Here is a 24,688-nt window from a genome sequence, read left to right on the forward strand (position 1 = left end):
TAGATTATCGGTTTTTCAAAAAGAGATATTTTTCTTTTGAATAAAGATATATTAATTCAAACACATATATCTGTAATTAATAGAAAATACAGATACAAAAATGTATATATTTTTGCGATAAAGGAATCTCTATTTAGAATACTAGAGATCTCTCTTATTCCAATACAGATATATCTATTTTAGATAAAGTTCTCTCTATTTCAAATACTAGAGATATCTTTTATTCCAATACAGATATATCTATTTTAGATAAAGTTCTCTCTATTTCAAATACTAGAGATATCTTTTATTCCAATACAGATATATCTATTTTAGATAAAGTTCTCTCTATTTCAAATACTAGAGATATCTTTTATTCCAATACAGATATATCTATTTTAGATAAAGTTCTCTCTATTTCAAATACTAGAGATATCTTTTATTCAAATACAGATATATCTATTTCAGATAAAGTTCTCTCTATTTCAAATACTAGAGATATCTGATTCAAATACAGATATATCTATTTTAGATAAAGTTCTCTCTATTTCAAATACTAGAGATATCTTTTATTCAAATACAGATATATCTATTTCAGATAAAGTTCTCTCTTTTTCAAATACTAGAGATATATCTGATTCAAATACAGATATATCTATTTTAGATAAAGTTCTCTCTATTTCAAATACTAGACATATCTCTGATTCAAATACAGATATATCTATTTTAGATAAAGTTCTCTCTATTTCAAATACTAGAGATATCTCTGATTCAAATACAGATATATCTATTTTAGATAAAGTTCTCTCTATTTCAAATACTAGAGATATCTCTGATTCAAATACAGATATATATATTTCAGATAAAGTTCTCTCTATTTCAAATACTAGAGATATCTCTGATTCAAATACAGCTATATCTATTTTAGATAAAGTTCTCTCTATTTCAAATACTAGAGATATCTTTTATTCAAATATAGATATATCTATTTCAGATGAAGTGCTCTCTATTTCAAATACTAGAGATATCTCTGATTCAAATACAGATATATCTATTTTAGATAAAGTTCTCTCTATTTCAAATACTAGAGATATCTTTTATTCAAATACAGATATATCTATTTTAGATAAAGTTCTCTCTATTTCAAATACTAGAGATATCTTTTATTCAAATACAGATATATCTATTTCAGATAAAGTTCTCTCTATTTCAAATACTAGAGATATCTCTGATTCAAATACAGATATATATATTTCAGATAAAGTTCTCTCTATTTCAAATACTAGAGATATATCTTTTATTCAAATACAGATATATCTATTTTAGATAAAGCTATCTCTATTTCAAATACTAGAGATATCTCTGATTCTAATACAGATATATATATTTCAGATAAAGTTCTCTCTATTTCAAATACTTGAGAGATCTCTGATTCAAATACAGATATATCTATTTTAGATAACGTTATCTCTATATTAGATACTCTATTTAGATACTAGAGATAAATAAGAGAGATCTCTGATTCAAATATAGATATATCTAATCTAAATACAGATATCTGTATTTTGCCAATAAACAGAAATATATCTAATCTAAATAGATACCCCTATAAATGGAGTAAAAACCCATGGATAACGTTATGCATCGCTCACCTGTTTTTTCCCCCTTTGATTTCGTGCCTTTAAGTTGATATAAAGATCATGATTTTGTGCTTTGACAAATTTGACCCCTGTGACCTTCTTTCACAAGTTATGTTTGACATAATCCGGGAAACCTACCAGCCAAATACAAATGTACTGTATTCTTGTTATTTTATTCAATCAGAAAAAAACAAATTTCCTTTTGCAAATTTTTGTTTTACCAGGAAAATATTTCGATACTTTGCCTTTCAGTTAATCAGAAGTAATTGAGGGTTTAACCAATTTGACAAATGTGACCTTGAATACGGACCAGAGTCATTTCTTGGTCGGGAATCATCAATGGAGCCGACAAGTCAAATATAATTACTTTTGGTCATCCGATTGATCAGAAGTTTTTGAGTGTTTTAACACAGCTGACCCCTGTGGGCTTAAATATGGTCAATGTAATTTCTGTTCACAAACTTCGTCAGGCTTCATATAAAGAACCGCTCAGCAAAATATGACTCTCGGTCTCTTGTTAAATGAGAAGAAGTATATTAAAGGTTTAACAAATTTAACCCGTGTGGCCTTGAATATAGGTATAAATTGAAAAGTTGATGGCGGACGGACGACGGACGACGGACGCCACACCAAGGCATAAGCTCACTTGACTCATCGGGCCAGGTGAGCTAAAAACGATAATTTATTGAAGTCATACTAATACACCATACCGGTGATAAATAGACACGATGATTGATATATATATATTTTCATGTAGAATATTGATTGACATCTCAATTCAAATTATAACCGAATGTCTTTCATTTCAGCTCTCCAGAAATGTATCCAAATTAAAACATTTATGAAGAATTGCATTAATTACATGTGAGAAATTTTAAAATGTTCAATATATTAATATCATCATAGTTTTCTAAGTAATTCTTCATTGTCTAAACTTCCCGAAAATCCATTAATTCATTACAATTTCGTACCGCTACAAATTACATGATTCGATAGGGAGCAAGCATGCCACACGATACAAATGTATATTGATTAAATAAGATGATAATGGACATATTTATCACACAAGTATTCATACATTATAGCAGATACACATTATAAACATGCAGGTCAATGGTATACACAGCGAAAATGACTAGAAACTAAAAATATTACTATTGTAAAAACGATCTCATCAAGACATCTTAATAGTGCAAAAACTGGCTATCATGAATCTACTTAGTCTCTTTAACGCATATCAATGAACGAAAGATCATTGATATCGATAATGATGATAAGAAGAAAGATATATCTTTGTCACAAAGATATACTACCAGTGTTGATTAGTGACTTTAGATACAGTTGACCAGTAATTGGTACCCAGTAAATATAAGTCACTGTGGAGTACGGGATTGTATCACCGGGTTTTGTAGTTTTCCATCACTTCTACACAAGTAATAATTAGATATGTTAACCATATCTTAGCTATCCCATTAACCGAGGATTTTGTTTTTTGTTGATTTTTTTTAACGTCCTATCAACAGCCAGTGTCATTTAAGGATGTGCCTGGTTTTCGAGGTAGAGGAGAGAAAAACCACTGACCTACGGTCATGACTGATCAGTACCAGGCAACTGCCCCACGTGTGTTTATATGCTTAAGTCGCAACCTAGAGGTGGAGGGCTAGTGATAAAGTGTCTGGACACCTTAACCTCTCGGCCACCGCGGCATTAACCGTAGCGTGGAAAATTACTTTTACCTTTGATTATTTAAAAACAGTCGGAAAACAGACATCATTTCCGTTGTCTGAATATTAAAAGCATGAACTGCCAATGCTTATTTTTTTTCTGTTTGCTGCACGTGACAAAGCACGTGCTATTACTCAGACTAGGCCTTTATATGCCTTTCATTGATTGTGATATATCCAATAAAAAATTTATAATCTTTCTAAAAATTTCTTCCATAACGCAGGTGATAAGCCTACTTAAGGTGGTGACTGGTAGTAAATATCTCAAGAAGAGGAATACATTACTTTGATACAAACATGAAATGGAAATTGCATTGCAACATTCATTTAGTGTACAAGCCGTGGATTTCGTATCATAAATTCGTTTTTGTATAATAAAAAATGTATTTCATTGACTGAACAGCAAAACCACAATCTCGGTCTTTTCCGCAATAAATCCGAAGTACTCCAGTGGTATGTAAACCAAGTCTAGTGGCAGCATTAACGCTAGTAAATTGGCAAAATATTCTATAAAAAGGTATACAAAAAGTATATCAGGCATGATAAATTTATTCTACAACTATTATTGTATTGTTGAATGCATTAACACATTCTGAGGAGAAACAGAAGTTCCAAATCTAGCAGACCATGTTGACATTTATTCGGGGAGCAATGTCGGTCCTGTACTTCACAAGAGTATGATCAATCTTATATGATTATGTAAGTATATATATATATATCTGGATATATCGTATATAACATATTATAATAATGTATATCTTGAATGCTGCACAATATTGATTACAGAAATTAGAACAGGTACTCCAAATGAAGTGAACAGTTTTTAAATCACACACTACACCGTACCACTGCTACTGGTAAACGTGTATATAAAGTGTACTTCAAAAATGGTCAGTCACAAAAAAGAATTTTTTAAAAACATATTAAACACAAAAATTCACACATTAAAAAAAGTTATGTCTTGAACTATACTCGCAACGGAATATGTATTATATTGGGTATTTGAATAAACTGTAAATTTAGTTAACCTGGTTTAGGTTAGGTAAGGAACTAACAGAGAACTCGTACAATTGTAATGTGTTTTTCCTATATAGAGAATAATGTATTGGAAGCACTCGTGTTTGAAATGTAAACTGCACAAGAGACCCAGTAAAATTTAACTGCTAACCAGGATGTTTAACATGCGTGGCAAAACGTGTATTCTCGTTTCCTTTAATTTAACATTTCCATTGGACTCAACATATTACTACAAAAGGAGAGACATCTTTCCTTATATAACATTTGATTATTCCCGATTCGTCCTCTGTTTAACTGAAACTCCTTCATAAAAAAAACAACAAAAAAACTGCAGACTAAACGTGTCAAAATGATCTTAGATATTATAGACACGTAACGTTTCTATAAAATAAACATTTAAAAAAAACCACCAAAACTGACGGACGGTTGGTGTGCCACAACATTGCGAAGCGAACCTGAAGGCCTTGGCGAAATTTTAATACTTACGACAAGGTAAAAATAATATTCTCTAAAGTTAATAAAACTGTAAAAAAAAAAAAAAAAAATTGTAATCGTGCAAAGACAAAAATGACAAAATATGCATGAAAGGGTCAATAAAACGGACCATGAATTTTGATATCTCATTACTAATTTCTTACTTTCATATATCTCAGTGGTGCCGCTAAATAGAATATCAAATCAAAATAAACAAAAAATTCGCGCGGTATTTTTTTGATTTACTGCATGTTTTCGTTAATGAAGTTATGGAGTTACAAATTTCGTAAACAGAAAATTAATACTTTTAATGTGGCATATTGTGATTTAATCAAAATCAGTCTAATCGTTTTATTGGAGTAGTATACAGGGCACTATAAATTATAAATATATGATTTAATCCACACGTGTGTATCTTTTGTATGATTTTGTGTGAAGATTTACCCCTATCTTCTATAATGAACCCCTACCAATATATAAAGGACTCTTTTTTCTTTGATAACACAACTTTAAGGATAATTACATTTTTTTAAAAATTATATTGTCTTCCTAAGTGAACAATACTTTGTAAAACGCACACAATTGGAAGCACCTAGCTGTATGATGTACCTACACTTCATATCCTATCATATCACGTTACTTATTGCAAATATTCCTAAGACAAGTGTAATCTTTTATATTGATTTTGACTTCAAGCAATCAGGATCACATTCGCACATGCGTGGGGATAATGTTGATCAGAGGAAGTTTAAAATCACACACTCGGATAAAAAACACTGAAAAGCATAATTGTAAAATACTCAGACCTAAACCACTTAAAATCGTACTGGTAAATCAATCAAAAATACAAAAAAAGTCATACTGTAAATTATGGGCTACTAATATACGAGTCTTGTAGTGTCAATGACTCCAACAGCTCATCATTTGCGATTTTCGAGTAATTTCTAGATCAGCGTTCGCGAAATCATGTATTCGCAAATATGTCTCAAAATAAAGTATTTACAAAATCTAAGTGATTTACAGTAGACAGATACACTTGACTTTAAAAACTGTTCACATTGAATCAAAATGTTTTTAAAAACAGCCAGATAGGTGTGGTTTTTATCACCCTGAAAGTTCCAATCTGGAATGATGGTTCTGATCTTCTTCCAAAATCACATTAGCCTGAAAGCAACAAAAACATTAGAATTTGATTACAAAGCTATTAATAATATATGGGACGGGACATGTATGTCATTAACCTGTGATTAGATACGCTAAAAAGAACATAGCATATCATATTATGAATGGGCACATAACTAACTTAAAATGTTTAATTACATCAAATGACCCATATAATTATAGCTCAAAAGTATGGGCTTGAAAACCTTAATGTGTAAAAAAAATTCCGACTCAATCAATTACATGTCTCTTATCAATTGATTTATGGTGCAGAAATAATTACACACTCGTAATTCTTAAATAAAAGATAAATGGGCCTTTACTGTCACAGGAGTTCTGAAATGCATATTGATAGTTTGTTTTTATTTCTAATTAAGAGTTTAACATATTTAACCAGTGTGACCTTGAAAGTAGATCAAGGTCATTCAATTGATCATACTTTTCAGTCTGTTGTCAAAGCCTGCCGCTGTCCCAAAATAATAACTTTGGGCCTCTTGGTTACTGAGAAGTCCCTTAAAGAGTTTAACATATTTGACACCTGTGACATTGAAAGAAGGTTAACGTCATTTTAAACAATTTTGGTAGCCCTTTTCCCAGCATGTTTCTGGACCAATATAATCACCCTGGGCCTCTTGGTTAATGAGAAGTCGTTTTAAGATTCTAACATATTTGAACCCTGTGACCTTGAAAGTAGGTCAAGGTCATAGATTTGAATAAACTTTTAACTCTCATTACAACATGCCACTGGCCCAGTATCATGATCATGGGCCTGTTGGGTATTGGGAAGTCGTTTAAAGATTTTAACACATTTGACTACCGTGACTTTGAAAGCAAGTCAAAATCATTCATTTGAACAAACTTGGTAGCTTTTCATCACTGAATGCTACTTCCTCAATAGCACGATCCTGGGCCTCTTGGTTATTGAGAAGGAATAGAAAATGTAAATTATTTGAGACGCACGACACCTGACAGACGACACACGAGGTCGGACAAAAGACAATTGCAATAGATCACTTGAGACCTCGTCAGACATGATAAGAACAAGAAGCCCAAAGGCCTTATCAGTCACCTGAGTTCTGATATATAAACCGATAGAATCTTTTTGCATTGGTTTAAACAATTTAAACACGTGAACTTGAAAGATGGCCAAGGTAATGCATTTGAATAAAATATTGGTAATCCTGCAAAACTAGATTTAACGCATTAAATTTGTTACTTATGTTACTTAACATTTAACGCGATAACTGTTTAATGAGCTTTTAACGCGTTAAATGTTTACTTAGCAACAAGTAAAGTAACAAAATAAAGTAAGAACATAATGTAACAAAATAGAGTAAGAACATAATGTAACAAAATAGAGTAACAAAGTAAAGTAACATGTTCACTTAGCAACAAGTAAAGTTACTAATTTTAATGCTTAGAATTTATGTTTAATGCGTTAAATAACTTAACTTATCCGAGATCTTATTCATATAAAGCAGCAGGTTTCGTGAAAATCTGTTCATATTTACTCAAGTCATTGTGATCACAACACGACGGGCAAAAGGCGATTGCAATTAAGACAACCTAAAAGCGTTATGCTCTATTAACCATCTCCCTAGTTAAAGAGAATGTCTGAAAGCAATAAGTCCAAGTGGCGAGTTTTGTTATCCACCCTTCGCATTGCGTTTTTTTTTTGTACTGTATTTTATTCAAGGCACATTGGTATTTTTAGTCGTTTAGGGCCAAGCCCTTCGGATGCAAATCCTGCATCTTAAACCTTTCGGATGTTAAATTCGTGTCAAATCCTGCATCTTAAGCTTTCGGATGTTAAGTTCGTGTCAAATCCTGCATCTTAAGCTCTTCCGATGTTCAGTTCTTGTCAAATCCTGCATAAGCCTTTCTGATGTTAAGTCCGTGTCAAATCCTACATCTTAAAGCCTTTCGGATGTTAAGTTCGTGTCAAATCCTATATCTGTGTCTTTAAGATGCTGAATTCGTGTTAAATCCTACATCTTTAGGATGTTTACGGTAAAATTCCGTTAAAATGCTGACTGAAGGTGGTGAACGGTTGACGGAGCATCATTCCTTAAGCTCAAGAATTACGTTTGTTTGGTTTGTTTTTGTTTAACATCCTATTAACAGCCAGGGTCATTTAAGAACGTGCCAGGTTTTGGAGGTGGAGGAAAGCCGGAGTACCCGGAGAAAAACCACCGGCCTACATACGTATATGATTTGTAGGTTAGATTACCTATCCGAAGATGTATGTTTCAACCCCGTATCCCGCATAAGTATTAAAATCATTTTTAATGGCATGGCCAATTGCAACCTCTTTATTTCTTTAGTTGTCATGCATCGTACTTTGTCGAATGCTTTTTCTCAATACCCCTATCCATTACAGTGCAAAAGCGACAATATACAATTTTCATGATAGTGAACATCTATGGGTCATACACAATATAACTGCTATCGGATATACAGTAGAGAGTAGCCATACCAAGTGTTTCAAGATGGCGTGTCATTCCAGTCAAACTGGAAATAATATGGGACCGCATTTTTTATATAATGATACAACTATATACCATGGTGCGATGCAACAACGTCTAAGACGGCGAAGCGATAACGGCTTACGCCCATAGTCTTTGAACAGACTTTTGAACTTCTTTCGCCCTGGTACAAGTGTTTATCGTTCTTTGGTGAAGCTGTGCCTACTTAATCGTAGTTCCACGTTCTTCCTATCATACTTATATGATATCTAACCCCTCATTTTACTTGGTTTTAAGTTCTTATACATACACACATCCACAAATCTAAGTTTGAAAAAAAAAATAAACAAGAGATCCCAGAGGGATCTTGGCGCCCACCATTGAATGATCTTTATAGGTTCCATGACAGATTGATCTTTTCTCTACTTTTCCCTTCTAAGTCTTACTAATCTGTGTAAATTCAGAAACAGCCCTCTAGTACTTTTCAAACAAGGGGTACCTATATATAAAATTTAAGATTTAGCGATAATGGCTGTCTGTCCGCCATGTTGCTTTCGGATTGGTCCCAAAATGCAACACCAGGGACCAAGGGGAACCTACATATGAAATTTGAGAAAGATCCCTTCAGCACTTTCTTAGAAATAGCGATAACAAGTTTCAATTGTCAAAATCTAAGATGGCTGCCTATCGGCCATGTTGTTTTCCGATTTGTCTCAAATTGCAATATGCATAACTAGGCACCGAGGGGAACCTACATATGAAATTTGAGAAAGATCCCTTCAGTACTTTCTGAGAAATAGCGATAACAAACTTCAATTGTCAAAATCCAAGATGGCTGCCTGTCGGCCATGTTGTTTTCCGATTGGTCTCAAAATGCTTTATGCATAACAAGGCACCAAGGGGGACCTATATATGAAATTTAAGAAAGATTTCTTCAGTACATTCTGAGAAATAGCGATAACAAACTTCAATTGTAACAAGAGATCCCAGAGGGATCTTGGCGCCCACCATTGAATGATCTTCATAGGTTCCATGTCAGATTGATCTTTTCTCTACTTTTCCCTTCATTTTACTAATCTGTGCAAATTGAGACATCCATCCAGTACTTTTCAAACAAGGGAATCCTAGCTATATAAGAAATCTGAGATTGAATGATAATGGCTGTTTGTTTGCCAGGTTGTTTTCAGGACAGACTGGTCCAAAAATGCAATACAAGGGACCAAGGGGAACCTACTTATGAAATTTGAGAATTTGGTTTGTTTTTGGTTTGTTTTTGTTTAACGTCCTATTAACAGCCAGGGTCATTTAAGGACGTGCCAGGTTTGGAGGTGGAGGAAAGCCGGAGTACCCGGAGAAAAACCACCGGCCTACGGTCAGTACCTGGCAACTGCCCCACGTAGGTTTCGAACTCGCAACCCAGAGGTGGAGGGCTAGTGATAAAGTGTCGGGACACCTTAACCACTCGGCTACCGCGGCCCCACGAAATTTGAGAAAGATCCATTCAGTACTTTGAGAAATAGAGATAACAAACTTCAATTGTCAAAATTCAAGATGGCGGTCTGTCGGCCATATTGTTTTCCAATTGATCTCAAAATACAATAAGCATAATGAGGCACCAAGGGGAACCTCAAAATGAAATTTGAGAAAGATCCCTTCAGTATTTTATCAGAAATAGCGATAACAAACTTCAATTGTCAAAATCCAAGATGGCTGCCTGTCGGTCATGTTATTTTCAGATTGGTCTCAAAATGCAATATGCATAACTAGGCACCAAGGGAAACTTACATATGAAGTTTCAGAAAGATCCATTAAGTACTTTCTCAGAAATAGTGATAACAAACTTCAATTGTCAAAATCCAAGATGGCTGCCTGTCGGCCATGTTGTTTTCAGATTGGTCTCAAAACGCAATATGCATAACAAGGCACCAAGGGAAACCTACATATGAAATTTCAGAAAGATCCATTTAGTACTTTCTCAGAAATAGTGATAACAAACTTCAATTGTCAAAATCCAAGATGGCTGCCTGTCAGCCATGTTGTTTTCAGATTGGTCTCAAAACGCAATATGCATAACTAGGCACCAAGGGAAACCTACATATGAAATTTGAGAAAGATCCATTCAGTACTTTCTCAGAAATAGCGATAACAAACTTCAATTGTCAAAATCCAAGATGGCTGCCTGTCGGCCATGTTGTTTTCAGATTGGTCTCAAAACGCAATATGGATAACTAGGCACCAAGGGGAACCTGCATATGAAATTTGAGAAAGATCCCTTCAGTACTTTCTCAGAAATAGCGATAACAAACTTCAATTGTCAAAATCCAAGATGGCTGACTGTCGGCCATGTTGTTTTCAGATTGGTCTCAAAACGCAATATGCATAACTAGGCACCAAGGGAAATCTACATATGAAATTTCAGAAAGATCCATTCAGTACTTTCTCAGAAATAGCGATAACAAACTTCAATTGTCAAAATCCAAGATGGCTGCCTGTCGGCCATGTTGTTTTCAGATTGGTCTCAAAACGCAATATGCATAACTAGGCACCAAGGGGAACCTACATATGAAATTTGAGAAAGATCCCTTCAGTACTTTCTCAGAAATAGCGATAACAAACTTCAATTGTCAAAATCCAAGATGGCTGCCTGTCGGCCATGTTAGTTTTCAGATTGGTCTCAAAATGCAATATGCATAACTAGGCACCAAGGGAAACCTACATATGAAATTTCAGAAAGATCCATTCAGTACTTTCTCAGAAATAGCGATAACAAACTTCAATTGTCAAAATCCAAGATGGCTGCCTGTCGGCCATGTTGTTTTCAGATTGGTCTCAAAACGCAATATGCATAACTAGGCACCAAGGGAAACCTACATATGAAATTTCAGAAAGATCCATTAAGTACTTTCTCAGAAATAGTGATAACAAACTTCAATTGTCAAAATCCAAGATGGCTGCCTGTCGGCCATGTTGTTTTCAGATTGGTCTCAAAACGCAATATGCATAACTAGGCACCAAGGGAAACCTACATATGAAATTTCAGAAAGATCCATTCAGTACTTTCTCAGAAATAGCGATAACAAACTTCAATTGTCAAAATCCAAGATGGCTGCCTGTCGGCCATGTTGTTTTCAGATTGGTCTCAAAACGCAATATGCATAACTAGGCACCAAGGGAAACCTACATATGAAATTTCAGAAAGATCCATTCAGTACTTTCTCAGAAATAGCGATAACAAACTTCAATTGTCAAAATCCAAGATGGCTGCCTGTCGGCCATGTTGTTTTCAGATTGGTCTCAAAACGTAATATGCATAACTAGGCACCAAGGGAAACTACATATGAAATTTCAGAAAGATCCATTCAGTACTTTCTCAGAAATAGCGATAACAAACTTCAATTGTCAAAATCCAAGATGGCTGCCTGTCGGCCATGTTGTTTTCAGATTGGTCTCAAAACGCAATATGCATAACTAGGCACCAAGGGGAACCTGCATATGAAATTTGAGAAAGATCCCTTCAGTACTTTCTCAGAAATAGCGATAACAAACTTCAATTGTCAAAATCCAAGATGGCTGCCTGTCGGCCATGTTGTTTTCAGATTGGTCTCAAAACGCAATATGCATAACTAGGCACCAAGGGAAATCTACATATGAAATTTCAGAAAGATCCATTCAGTTCTTTCTCAGAAATAGCGATAACAAACTTCAATTGTCAAAATCCAAGATGGCTGCCTGTCGGCCATGTTGTTTTCAGATTGGTCTCAAAACGCAATATGCATAACTAGGCACCAAGGGGAACCTGCATATGAAATTTGAGAAAGATCCCTTCAGTACTTTCTCAGAAATAGCGATAATAAACTTTCAATTGTCAAAATCCAAGATGGCTGCCTGTCGGCCATGTTGTTTTCAGATTGGTCTCAAAATGCAATATGCATAACTAGGCAGCAAGGGGAACCTACATATGAAATTTGAGAACGATCCCTTCAGTACTTTCTGAGAAATAGCGATAACAAACTTCAATTGTCAAAATCCAAGATGGCTGCCTGTCGGCCATGTTGTTTTCCGTTAGGTCTCAAAATGCGATATGCATAACTAGGCACCAAGGGAAACCTACATATGAAATTTAAGAAAGATCCATTCAGTGCTTTCTCAGAAATAGCGATAACAAACTTCAATTGTCAAAATCCAAGATGGCTGCCTGTCGGCCATGTTGATTTCCAATTGGTCTCAAATCGCAATATGCATAACTAGGCACCAAGGGAAACCTACATATGAAATTTCAGAAAGATCCATTCAGTACTTTCTCAGAAATAGCGATAACAAACTTCAATTGTCAAAATCCAAGATGGCTGCCTGTCGGCCATGTTGTTTTCAGATTGGTCTCAAAACGCAATATGCATAACTAGGCACCAAGGGGAACCTACATATGAAATTTGAGAAAGATCCCTTCAGTACTTTCTCAGAAATAGCGATAACAAACTTCAATTGTCAAAATCCAAGATGGCTGCCTGTCGGCCATGTTGTTTTCAGATTGGTCTCAAAACGCAATATGCATAACTAGGCACCAAGGGAAACCTACATATGAAATTTAAGAAAGATCCATTCAGTGCTTTCTCAGAAATAGCGATAACAAACTTCAATTGTCAAAATCCAAGATGGCTGCCTGTCGGCCATGTTGTTTTCAGATTGGTCTCAAAACGCAATATGCATAACTAGGCACCAAGGGGAACCTGACATATGAAATTTGAGAAAGATCCCTTCAGTACTTTCTCAGAAATAGCGATAATAAATTTCAATTGTCAAAATCCAAGATGGCTGCCTGTCGGCCATGTTGTTTTCCGATTGGTCTCAAAATGCAATATGCATAACTAGGCAGCAAGGGGAACCTACATATGAAATTTGAGAACGATCCCTTCAGTACTTTCTGAGAAATAGCGATAACAAACTTCAATTGTCAAAATCCAAGATGGCTGCCTGTCGGCCATGTTGTTTTCCGTTAGGTCTCAAAATGCGATATGCATAACTAGGCACCAAGGGAAACCTACATATGAAATTTAAGAAAGATCCATTCAGTGCTTTCTCAGAAATAGCGATAACAAACTTCAATTGTCAAAATCCAAGATGGCTGCCTGTCGGCCATGTTGATTTCCAATTGGTCTCAAATCGCAATATGCATAACTAGGCACCAAGGGGAACCTACATATGAAATTTGAGAAAGATCCCTTCAGTACTTTCTGAGAAATAGCGATAACAAACTTCAATTGTCAAAATCCAAGATGGCTGCCTGTCGGCCATGTTGTTTTCCGTTAGGTCTCAAAATGCGTTATGCATAACTAGGCACCAAGGGGAACCTACTTATGAAATCTGAGAAAGATCCCTTCAGTACTTTCTGAGAAATAGCGATAACAAACTTCAATTGTCAAAATCCAAGATGGCTGCCTGTCGGCCATGTTGTTTTCCGTTTGGTCTCAAAATGCTTTATGCATAACTAGGCACCAAGGGGAACCTATATATGAAATTTAAGAAAGATCTCTTCAGTACATTCTGAGAAATAGCGATAACAAACTTCAATTGTCAAAATCCAAGATGGCTGCCTGTCGGCCATGTTGTTTTCCGATAGGTCTCAAAATGCTTAATGCATAACTAGGCACCAAGGGGAACCTACATATGAAATTTGAGAAAGATCTCGTCAGTACATTCTGAGAAATAGCGATAACAAACTTCAATTGTCAAAATCCAAGATGGCTGCCTGTCGGCCATGTTGTTTTCCGATAGGTCTCAAAATGCTTAATGCATAACTAGGCACCAAGGGGAACCTACATATGAAATTTGAGAAAGATCTCGTCAGTACATTCTGAGAAATAGCGATAACAAACTTCAATTGTCAAAATCCAAGATGGCTGCCTGTCGGCCATGTTGTTTTCCGATTGGTCTCAAAATGCGATATGCATAACTAGGCACCAAGGGGAACCTACATATGAAATCTGAGAAAGATCCCTTCAGTACTTTCTGAGAAATAGCAATAACAAACTTCAATTGTCAAAATCCAAGATGGCTGCCTGTCGGCCATGTTGTTTTCCGATTGGTCTCAAAATGCAATATTCATAACAAGGCACTAAGGGGAACCTACATATGAAATTTGAGAAAGATCCCTTCAGTACTTTCTGAGAAATAGCGATAACAAACTTCAATTGTCAAAATCCAAGATGGCTGCCTGTCGGCCATGTTGTTTTCCGATTGGTCTCAAAATGCTTTATGCATAACTAGGCACCAAGGGGAACCTATATATGAAATTTAAGAAAGATCTCTTCAGTACTTTCTGAGAAATAGCGATAACAAACTTCAATTGTCAAAATCCAAGATGGCTGCCTGTCAGCCATGTTGTTTTCAGATTGGTCTCAAAACGCAATATGCATAACTAGGCACCAAGGGAAACCTACATATGAAATTTCAGAAAGATCCATTCAGTACTTTCTCAGAAATAGCGATAACAAACTTCAATTGTCAAAATCCAAGATGGCTGCCTGTCGGCCATGTTGTTTTCAGATTGGTCTCAAAACGCAATATGCATAACTAGGCACCAAGGGGAACCTGCATATGAAATTTGAGAAAGATCCCTTCAGTACTTTTTCAGAAATAGCGATAACAAACTTCAATTGTCAAAATCCAAGATGGCTGCCTGTCGGCCATGTTGTTTTCAGATTGGTCTCAAAACGCAATATGCATAACTAGGCACCAAGGGAAATCTACATATGAAATTTCAGAAAGATCCATTCAGTTCTTTCTCAGAAATAGCGATAACAAACTTCAATTGTCAAAATCCAAGATGGCTGCCTGTCGGCCATGTTGTTTTCAGATTGGTCTCAAAACGCAATATGCATAACTAGGCACCAAGGGGAACCTGCATATGAAATTTGAGAAAGATCCCTTCAGTACTTTCTCAGAAATAGCGATAATAAATTTCAATTGTCAAAATCCAAGATGGCTGCCTGTCGGCCATGTTGTTTTCCGATTGGTCTCAAAATGCAATATGCATAACTAGGCAGCAAGGGGAACCTACATATGAAATTTGAGAACGATCCCTTCAGTACTTTCTGAGAAATAGCGATAACAAACTTCAATTGTCAAAATCCAAGATGGCTGCCTGTCGGCCATGTTGTTTTCCGTTAGGTCTCAAAATGCGATATGCATAACTAGGCACCAAGGGAAACCTACATATGAAATTTAAGAAAGATCCATTCAGTGCTTTCTCAGAAATAGCGATAACAAACTTCAATTGTCAAAATCCAAGATGGCTGCCTGTCGGCCATGTTGATTTCCAATTGGTCTCAAATCGTAATATGCATAACTAGGCACCAAGGGAAATCTACATATGAAATTTCAGAAAGATCCATTAAGTACTTTCTCAGAAATAGTGATAACAAACTTCAATTGTCAAAATCCAAGATGGCTGCCTGTCGGCCATGTTGTTTTCAGATTGGTCTCAAAACGCAATATGCATAACAAGGCACCAAGGGAAACCTACATATGAAATTTCAGAAAGATCCATTTAGTACTTTCTCAGAAATAGCGATAACAAACTCCAATTGTCAAAATCCAAGATGGCTGCCTGTCGGCCATGTTATTTTCAGATTGGTCTCAAAATGCAATATGAATAACTAGGCACCAAGGGAAACCTACATATGAAATTTCAGAAAGATCCATTCAGTACTTTCTCAGAAATAGTGATAACAAACTTCAATTGTCAAAATCCAAGATGGCTGCCTGTCAGCCATGTTGTTTTCAGATTGGTCTCAAAACGCAATATGCATAACTAGGCACCAAGGGAAACCTACATATGAAATTTCAGAAAGATCCATTCAGTACTTTCTCAGAAATAGCGATAACAAACTTCAATTGTCAAAATCCAAGATGGCTGCCTGTCGGCCATGTTGTTTTCAGATTGGTCTCAAAACGCAATATGCATAACTAGGCACCAAGGGGAACCTGCATATGAAATTTGAGAAAGATCCCTTCAGTACTTTTTCAGAAATAGCGATAACAAACTTCAATTGTCAAAATCCAAGATGGCTGCCTGTCGGCCATGTTGTTTTCAGATTGGTCTCAAAACGCAATATGCATAACTAGGCACCAAGGGAAATCTACATATGAAATTTCAGAAAGATCCATTCAGTTCTTTCTCAGAAATAGCGATAACAAACTTCAATTGTCAAAATCCAAGATGGCTGCCTGTCGGCCATGTTGTTTTCAGATTGGTCTCAAAACGCAATATGCATAACTAGGCACCAAGGGGAACCTGCATATGAAATTTGAGAAAGATCCCTTCAGTACTTTCTCAGAAATAGCGATAATAAATTTCAATTGTCAAAATCCAAGATGGCTGCCTGTCGGCCATGTTGTTTTCCGATTGGTCTCAAAATGCAATATGCATAACTAGGCAGCAAGGGGAACCTACATATGAAATTTGAGAACGATCCCTTCAGTACTTTCTGAGAAATAGCGATAACAAACTTCAATTGTCAAAATCCAAGATGGCTGCCTGTCGGCCATGTTGTTTTCCGTTAGGTCTCAAAATGCGATATGCATAACTAGGCACCAAGGGAAACCTACATATGAAATTTAAGAAAGATCCATTCAGTGCTTTCTCAGAAATAGCGATAACAAACTTCAATTGTCAAAATCCAAGATGGCTGCCTGTCGGCCATGTTGATTTCCAATTGGTCTCAAATCGCAATATGCATAACTAGGCACCAAGGGGAACCTACATATGAAATTTGAGAAAGATCCCTTCAGTACTTTCTCAGAAATAGCGATAACAAACTTCAGTTGTCAAAATCCAAGATGGCTGCCTGTCGGCCATGTTGTTTTCAGATTGGTCTCAAAACGCAATATGCATAACTAGGCACCAAGGGGAACCTACATATGAAATTTGAGAAAGATCCCTTCAGTACTTTCTGAGAAATAGCGATAACAAGAATTGTTTACGGACGGAGGGACGGACGGACGACGGACCACGGACGCAGGGCAATTTGAACAGCCCACCATCTGATGATGGTGGGCTAAAAATCCAAGATGGCTGCCTGTCGGCCATGTTGTTTTCCGATTGGTCTCAAAATGCAATATGCATAACTAGGCAGCAAGGGGAACCTACATATGAAATTTGAGAAAGATCCCTTCAGTGCTTTCTGAGAAATAGCGATAACAAACTTCAATTGTCAAAATCCAAGATGGCTGCCTGTCGGCCATGTTGTTTTCCGATTGGTCTCAAAATGCAATATGCATAACTAGGCAGCAAGGGGAACCTACATATGAAATTTGAGAACGATCCCTTCAGTACTTTCTGAGAAATAGCGATAACAAACTTCAATTGTCAAAATCCAAGATGGCTGCCTGTCGGCCATGTTGTTTTCCGTTAGGTCTCAAAATGCGATATGCATAACTAGGCACCAAGGGGAACCTACATATGAAATCTGAGAAAGATCCCTTCAGTACTTTCTGAGAAATAGCGATAACAAACTTCAATTGTCAAAATCCAAGATGGCTGCCTGTCGGCCATGTTGTTTTCCGATTGGTCTCAAAATGCTTTATGCATAACTAGGCACCAAGGGGAACCTATATATGAAATTTAAGAAAGATCTCTTCAGTACATTCTGAGAAATAGCGATAACAAACTTCAATTGTCAAAATCCAAGATGGCTGCCTGTCGGCCATGTTGTTTTCCGATAGGTCTCAAAATGCTTAATGCATAACTAGGCACCAAGGGGAACCTACATATGAAATTTGAGAAAGATCTCGTCAGTACATTCTGAGAAATAGCGATAACAAACTTCAATTGTCAAAATCCAAGATGGCTGCCTGTCGGCCATGTTGTTTTCCGATAGGTCTCAAAATGCTTAATGCATAACTAGGCACCAAGGGGAACCTACATATGAAATTTGAGAAAGATCTCGTCAGTACATTCTGAGAAATAGCGATAACAAACTTCAATTGTCAAAATCCAAGATGGCTGCCTGTCGGCCATGTTGTTTTCCGATTGGTCTCAAAATGCGATATGCATAACTAGGCACCAAGGGGAACCTACATATGAAATCTGAGAAAGATCCCTTCAGTACTTTCTGAGAAATAGCAATAACAAACTTCAATTGTCAAAATCCAAGATGGCTGCCTGTCGGCCATGTTGTTTTCCGATTGGTCTCAAAATGCAATATTCATAACAAGGCACTAAGGGGAACCTACATATGAAATTTGAGAAAGATCCCTTCAGTACTTTCTGAGAAATAGCGATAACAAACTTCAATTGTCAAAATCCAAGATGGCTGCCTGTCGGCCATGTTGTTTTCCGATTGGTCTCAAAATGCTTTATGCATAACTAGGCACCAAGGGGAACCTATATATGAAATTTAAGAAAGATCTCTTCAGTACTTTCTGAGAAATAGCGATAACAAACTTCAATTGTCAAAATCCAAGATGGCTGCCTGTCGGCCATGTTGTTTTCCGATTGGTCTCAAAATGCAATATGCATAACTAGGCAGCAAGGGGAACCTACATATGAAATTTGAGAAAGATCCCTTCAGTGCTTTCTGAGAAATAGCGATAACAAACTTCAATTGTCAAAATCCAAGATGGCTGCCTGTCGGCCATGTTTTTTTCCCCGATTGGTCTCAAAATGCAATATGCATAACTAGGCAGCAAGGGGAACCTACATATGAAATTTGAGAAAGATCCCTTCAGTACTTTCTGAGAAATAGCGATAACAAACTTCAATTGTCAAAATCCAAGATGGCTGCCTGTCGGCCATGTTGTTTTCCGTTAGGTCTCAAAATGCGATATGCATAACTAGGCACCAAGGGGAACCTACATATGAAATCTGAGAAAGATCCCTTCAGTACTTTCTGAGAAATAGCGATAACAAGAATTGTTTACGGACGGACGGACGGAGGGGCGGACGGACGGACGGACCACGGACGCAGGGCGATTTGAATAGCCCACCATCTGATGATGGTGGGCTGGTGGGCTAAAAAAATAAAAAATAAACACATGTACTGACTGTTCTGGGATATTGTTTGAAAATTCTATAAATTTTTCATTTTGTTACTGAAATAAGAAATTTCTTTACAAAATGTCGCCCACGCGTTGTGGTCAGTTTGGGAGTGACCATCAAGTCAGTTTGTTCACGTTGGACCCGTGGCAGGTATGTATTAGCCCTAGTTCAACATGTCTAACCTAACTTAAACGTAGGTTAATTTATAATTATAGATCTAGTATATGTAGTTACACTGCGTCAGTTTGATCAGGGCTGAAGTTTAGACAAACAGATTATCTACTACACAATCAGAAAAGTACCGATCGATCGACGAAGTTCAGATTCGGTTGACTTCATATAAAACATAGATTATCGATTCGATTAGCTAAATTACAGGTATGTATGAATACATCTTTAGTATTTGTTCTCATATATTGTAATGAATACATCTAGAAGTTTATATCAGTCGGCTTTACACGGATGAAGTAACGATAAAGGAAAACTATTTCTTACATAATGTTTGTCTTAAGGGTCATCTACATAGCAGAATAATATTAAATTTCAACTGTTTAACTCTGATTTAAATATTAAGCTATTTATATGTATACATTTATAAACATAGTGTAGATTTATAAGAATGAGTTATATGTAGGTGTGTGTGCGAGCGCGTGTCTAAATTGTATAATTACACGCTCATGTACGAGAATATTATGTTTTTGAACGTATGGATTGTGTGTGTGGCTGGTGTTATTATATACACACATGTACATGTAACTGTTATTACCAAATTTAACTGTCCATTCTGTCAAATGTATTTGTATGCCTCATGTTACACATATCTTATGTGTCTGAGTGTTGAATAAAATCTTGAAATCTATAAGTCATACTCGGTATCCAGGTATGACAAAACAGAATCCTTAACAGAGACCCGTTTCATTCCAATATCGAGCCCCACCCACCAATTGCAAAACATAACTTCAAAATGGAAATTGGTTTCCCATACGTGCGTTTCGCTGGATTTAAACAGAAATAATTGTTATACATGGATTTAGGTTTGTCCAAGTATTGATTTCAATAGGACAATGCTTTGGTCTAGTCAAGTGGTGCCGAAACGTTTCGGGGGTTATATGAAAAACTTACGGGACAACAGAAATAATTTTTGTTGCAAGTCTAACAAAATCTTGTATGTCGTAATGTATATGTTTATATATGTCAAAATAAAACTTTTAAAACAGTGAGAAAATTCCAAATCTCATGCACATCTGCTCATTGGATGACAGTTCATGCCACAAACTCATGCGACCATGCAAAGACATTAAATGCACTATTTCTATATATCTTTATGGAAATTAACACACCCAAGGACTTATAAATTACAATCTATGTCCGTGATATAACAGAAGATGAAGATTGGCAGATTGGTGAGAACAGAGGGAAGTTTTAAGATGTCAATCAGGGTTCAATATATTTCCTTAAATTGGTGTTTCAATATGAATTTCTTCTTTCTACTATCCTGATTCTCATTTAGAGAACGTGACATTACTTTGAAAAATTGACGACAAAGATGTTTGCCATTCTGGAAAAGTAGATTTTATTATCCTTGTAAACTAGTTCTTATACTTATCCTTTGTCATTTATTTGAGAAAGAATTCCGTTTTTGTTTACAGGTTGGTTATTTTTTAAGGAGAGCTATTTTTTCTAACTAGCAATCTCCTAGGGTTCCATACACAATGCTGGTTTGTAGAGGATTGTAAACACTCTAGAAGCGATCAAACAGACAGCATTATATTAATTCACAAATTATTCAAAGTTTATCTTTAACAAAGCTAGTTTACAAATGTATGTTTTCCGTTCCTGGTGGCATTATTATATTAATTCCCTGACCTAGGATATATGATTTTCATGTAAACAATCTTGAATAATAGCAGACTTTATTTAAACTTGACAATATATTGAGTCAACGACTTGTCTTACATATGGTCAAGTCATATAAAACGTTCATTATATACAACAACTTCTTTATTTTGAAGGTCTATAACGAAGGTTGGTAGAGATGCTTGTCGATCTAAAGTCAACAGCAAAGTTAAGGATAATCCTGTACAGAATATCTGTCATTAACTGGGAAATGTTCGTATTCTGAAGTGAAAATAATAAGCGGAACCACACTGAGAATACTAAATTTATTGCAGATATAACCCAGTAACACAAAAAGTAGCACACACATGTACACACACGAACACTAAAAGGCCACTGACGACATGTATAAAACATCTAGGTAGCATGGCACATATTACATATTAAGGAAAAGACTTGGGCCAATTTGTTTATACTAAAAAGTACCTTGATTTTTGGAATTCTGCATTTCAGGTTTAATCTGAAAGTCTTGGGATCAACGACTTTCTGGGAAACGACACCACAGTTGAAAATGTAAATTTTAGAAATACCATATATTGTTTTGTTTGCATTGTCGTAATCGTAATCAAGGAGATATTGACGATTGTTTTCCACCAACTCATTATTCGACATACAAAAATCACAATTTTTGCATAATATTCAAGACAAAAGAAAATTTCATACATTTTTCATAGCACATTACGTGTACACCTGTATATTATATCAATAAAAATAATGTTTTTGTGAGGAAATATCATAGATCCTAAACTTTATTTGAAATGTTATACAGGCCTTAAAACTCTTCTTTAAGACTCATCTCTAATTAATACAAAATCATAAGGTCTGTCTTTATTTCATAAACAAACAATTGTGATCTAATTGGTTCAACCGTTTGGACCACAATAACAGAAACTGCAGGCCCATAACAGGTTTGGTATCTTGTCATTCACCATTAATGTTTTTTATTATTTTTAATTTTATGTAAATTTGATTTTCTGTATTTTCCTCTTTTATTGACATGCTGTATAAAACAAGTTATTGATTTTTTGAATTTTCTTCTGATCAAACCAATATCAAACATGTAAGAGAGGGATAACGAAAAAACTTCCAAAAACGTTTCATAAAGATGCGCGATAGCTTTTTGAGAAATACATGTACCAGTGACAAATCTTAATAGTCAAAATCCAAGATAGCTTCCTGTCATCCATTTTTTCCCACAATCAGTTTTAAAATTTGCATATCACATGGGGCCATTGTATGGCTCCTGATATGCAAAAAATGTTATTCAATGATACATTACAACAAGCATACACTGTTAACTACACACATAACGGGATGATAACCCTAGCTAGTATATTATGCCAGTATGTAAAGGTTGACATGTTAATTTCCTTAGTAAAACAAATACTGGGTATAGCACAATGTAAGATGCACATATGATATAAAACATGAGAGACTGACAATTCAGGAAGTGGTCAACTAAACCTATGAAACCGAGTGATCTCTAAATCTGCTACATATTTACCAGTAATAGGTGAACTTCACAACCACATAAAGAGTGGAAACTAGAAATATATGATTCCAGCCATGTACAAAATGCTTTTTAGAAATGATTTAAGCAAATTGCTTACCACTAAAGGATATAAACAAGAGCTGTTGGAGAACAACATAGCTCGTCTCGCAAATGTTTGTCAATAAATAATTAAAATATATTAATTGGAATGGTTTCGCAAATTGCATTAATAATATTTATATTGTTTACTTGATCAGATTATGTTTTGTGAATTCATGCAATTTTCAAAACCATACCATTTTATATATATATAAATTATTTATTGACAAACATTCGGGAGACAAGCTGTGCTGTTGTTAAATGAATATATTAAATACAAATGTAATTGCTTTTGGACATATTTCTTCAATTTTTTGACAAAATATTATCCCAATGAGAGTTGTCTCCCTTGAAAAATGTGGACCAGTATAAATTGTCTATTGTGAGCATTTCGACATTGTTTTATTTTCAGTTTCACCCCAAGAAGGGATAGTGTAATTCCATAGGGACTCTTTTACCTAATATCAGCACCCTAGTACATCATAAAGTGACGTGTTAATAGCTTTCAACATTTGCACAAAAACTTTTAAAATGTGTTTATTCCCCCAAAAAATCTTTCAGTTTAACTCCGGCAAGGGATAGTTTAACCCCCACAGGGAACCTAATACCATGTATTACTATGGCTTTCAACACTCACAACATAAACTTAACACAAAGTCCAAAGATTTAAAAGCAAAAACAAAAAAAACACAGATTTAAAAAGGAAAAATCAATTTTTTTTTTTTAAAGTTTTACTCCAGGAAGGGATTGTCTTACTCCATAGGGACTCTATTGCCAATTATCAGCACCCTAGTACAATTATAAAGTGATGTATTAATACCTTTCAACACTTGCACCGAAAACTTAACGCAGAAATATTCTAAGTCCAAAAATTTGAAAATTCTGGTTTTTTCCCCAAAAAATCTTTCGGTTTTACTCTGGCAGGGGATAGTTTAACTCGAAAGGGACACTATTGCCAATTATCAGCACCCTAGTACAATTATAAAGTGATGTATTAATACCTATCAACACTTGCACCAAAAACTTAACGCAGAAATATTCTAAGTCCAAAAAATTTGAAAATTCTGGTTTTTTCCCCCAAAAAATCTTTCGGTTTTACTCTGGCAGGGGATAGTTTAACTCCATAGGGACTTTATTGCCAATTATCAGCACCCTAGTACAATTATAAAGTGATGTATTAATACCTTTCAACACTTGCACCAAAAACTTAACGCAAAAATTTTCAAAAATCTGTGTTTTTTCCAAAAAATCTTTTAGTTTAACTCCGGCAGGGGATAGTTTGACCCCCACAGGGACCATATTACCATAAATTACTTTGCCTTTCAACACTTGCACCAAAAATTTAACATTTGTAAAACCAACGCCGACGCCGACGCCGACGCCGACGCCGGAGTGACGACATAAGCTCTCACTCTTCTTCAAAGAGACGAGCTAAAAAGTCTTTTTTCTTTTGCATTAGCAGATACTGCACTTAGGAATTTAAAAGCATTTTGTACATCTCAAAAATTGCATCTTAAAAGCTTTTTCCATACTTTTTCCTGCCATTATATTCTCTGAACATGTTGAAATAATCATTATAAAGATTATAAAATACCAAGCCATGCTTAAACATATCAAAATATTATATACAAGGATATCCTATGATGACAAACACATTGTTGTCCAATTAAAATGGACAATACATTGTATGCAAAATGAAAAAG

At 35.5% G+C, this 24,688-nt stretch overlaps 1 protein-coding gene across 2 annotated transcripts in view; it reads right to left on the reverse strand.

Annotated features, from left to right (window-relative positions):
• Nucleotides 1-1,643: 1,643 nt before the first annotated feature.
• Nucleotides 1,644-24,688, reverse strand: part of LOC117332487 — a 58,079-nt gene continuing 35,034 nt past the window's right edge. The window contains exons 7-8 of one of the 2 annotated variants that reach the window (XR_004533745.1): nt 2,239-5,998; nt 1,644-2,069 (exon numbers count right to left, since the gene is read on the reverse strand). Coding sequence is in view for 1 of the 2 variants with exons in the window: in XM_033891414.1 (XP_033747305.1) it covers nt 5,994-5,998 (5 nt within the window). In the remaining variant the exon portion in view is untranslated. Of the gene's footprint in view, nt 5,999-24,688 lie in introns of both variants that reach the window. The other variant, XM_033891414.1, reaches the window with a different exon arrangement.

Source organism: Pecten maximus, chromosome 8, assembly GCF_902652985.1.
Source record: "Pecten maximus chromosome 8, xPecMax1.1, whole genome shotgun sequence".
Classification (NCBI taxonomy): domain Eukaryota; kingdom Metazoa; phylum Mollusca; class Bivalvia; order Pectinida; family Pectinidae; genus Pecten; species Pecten maximus.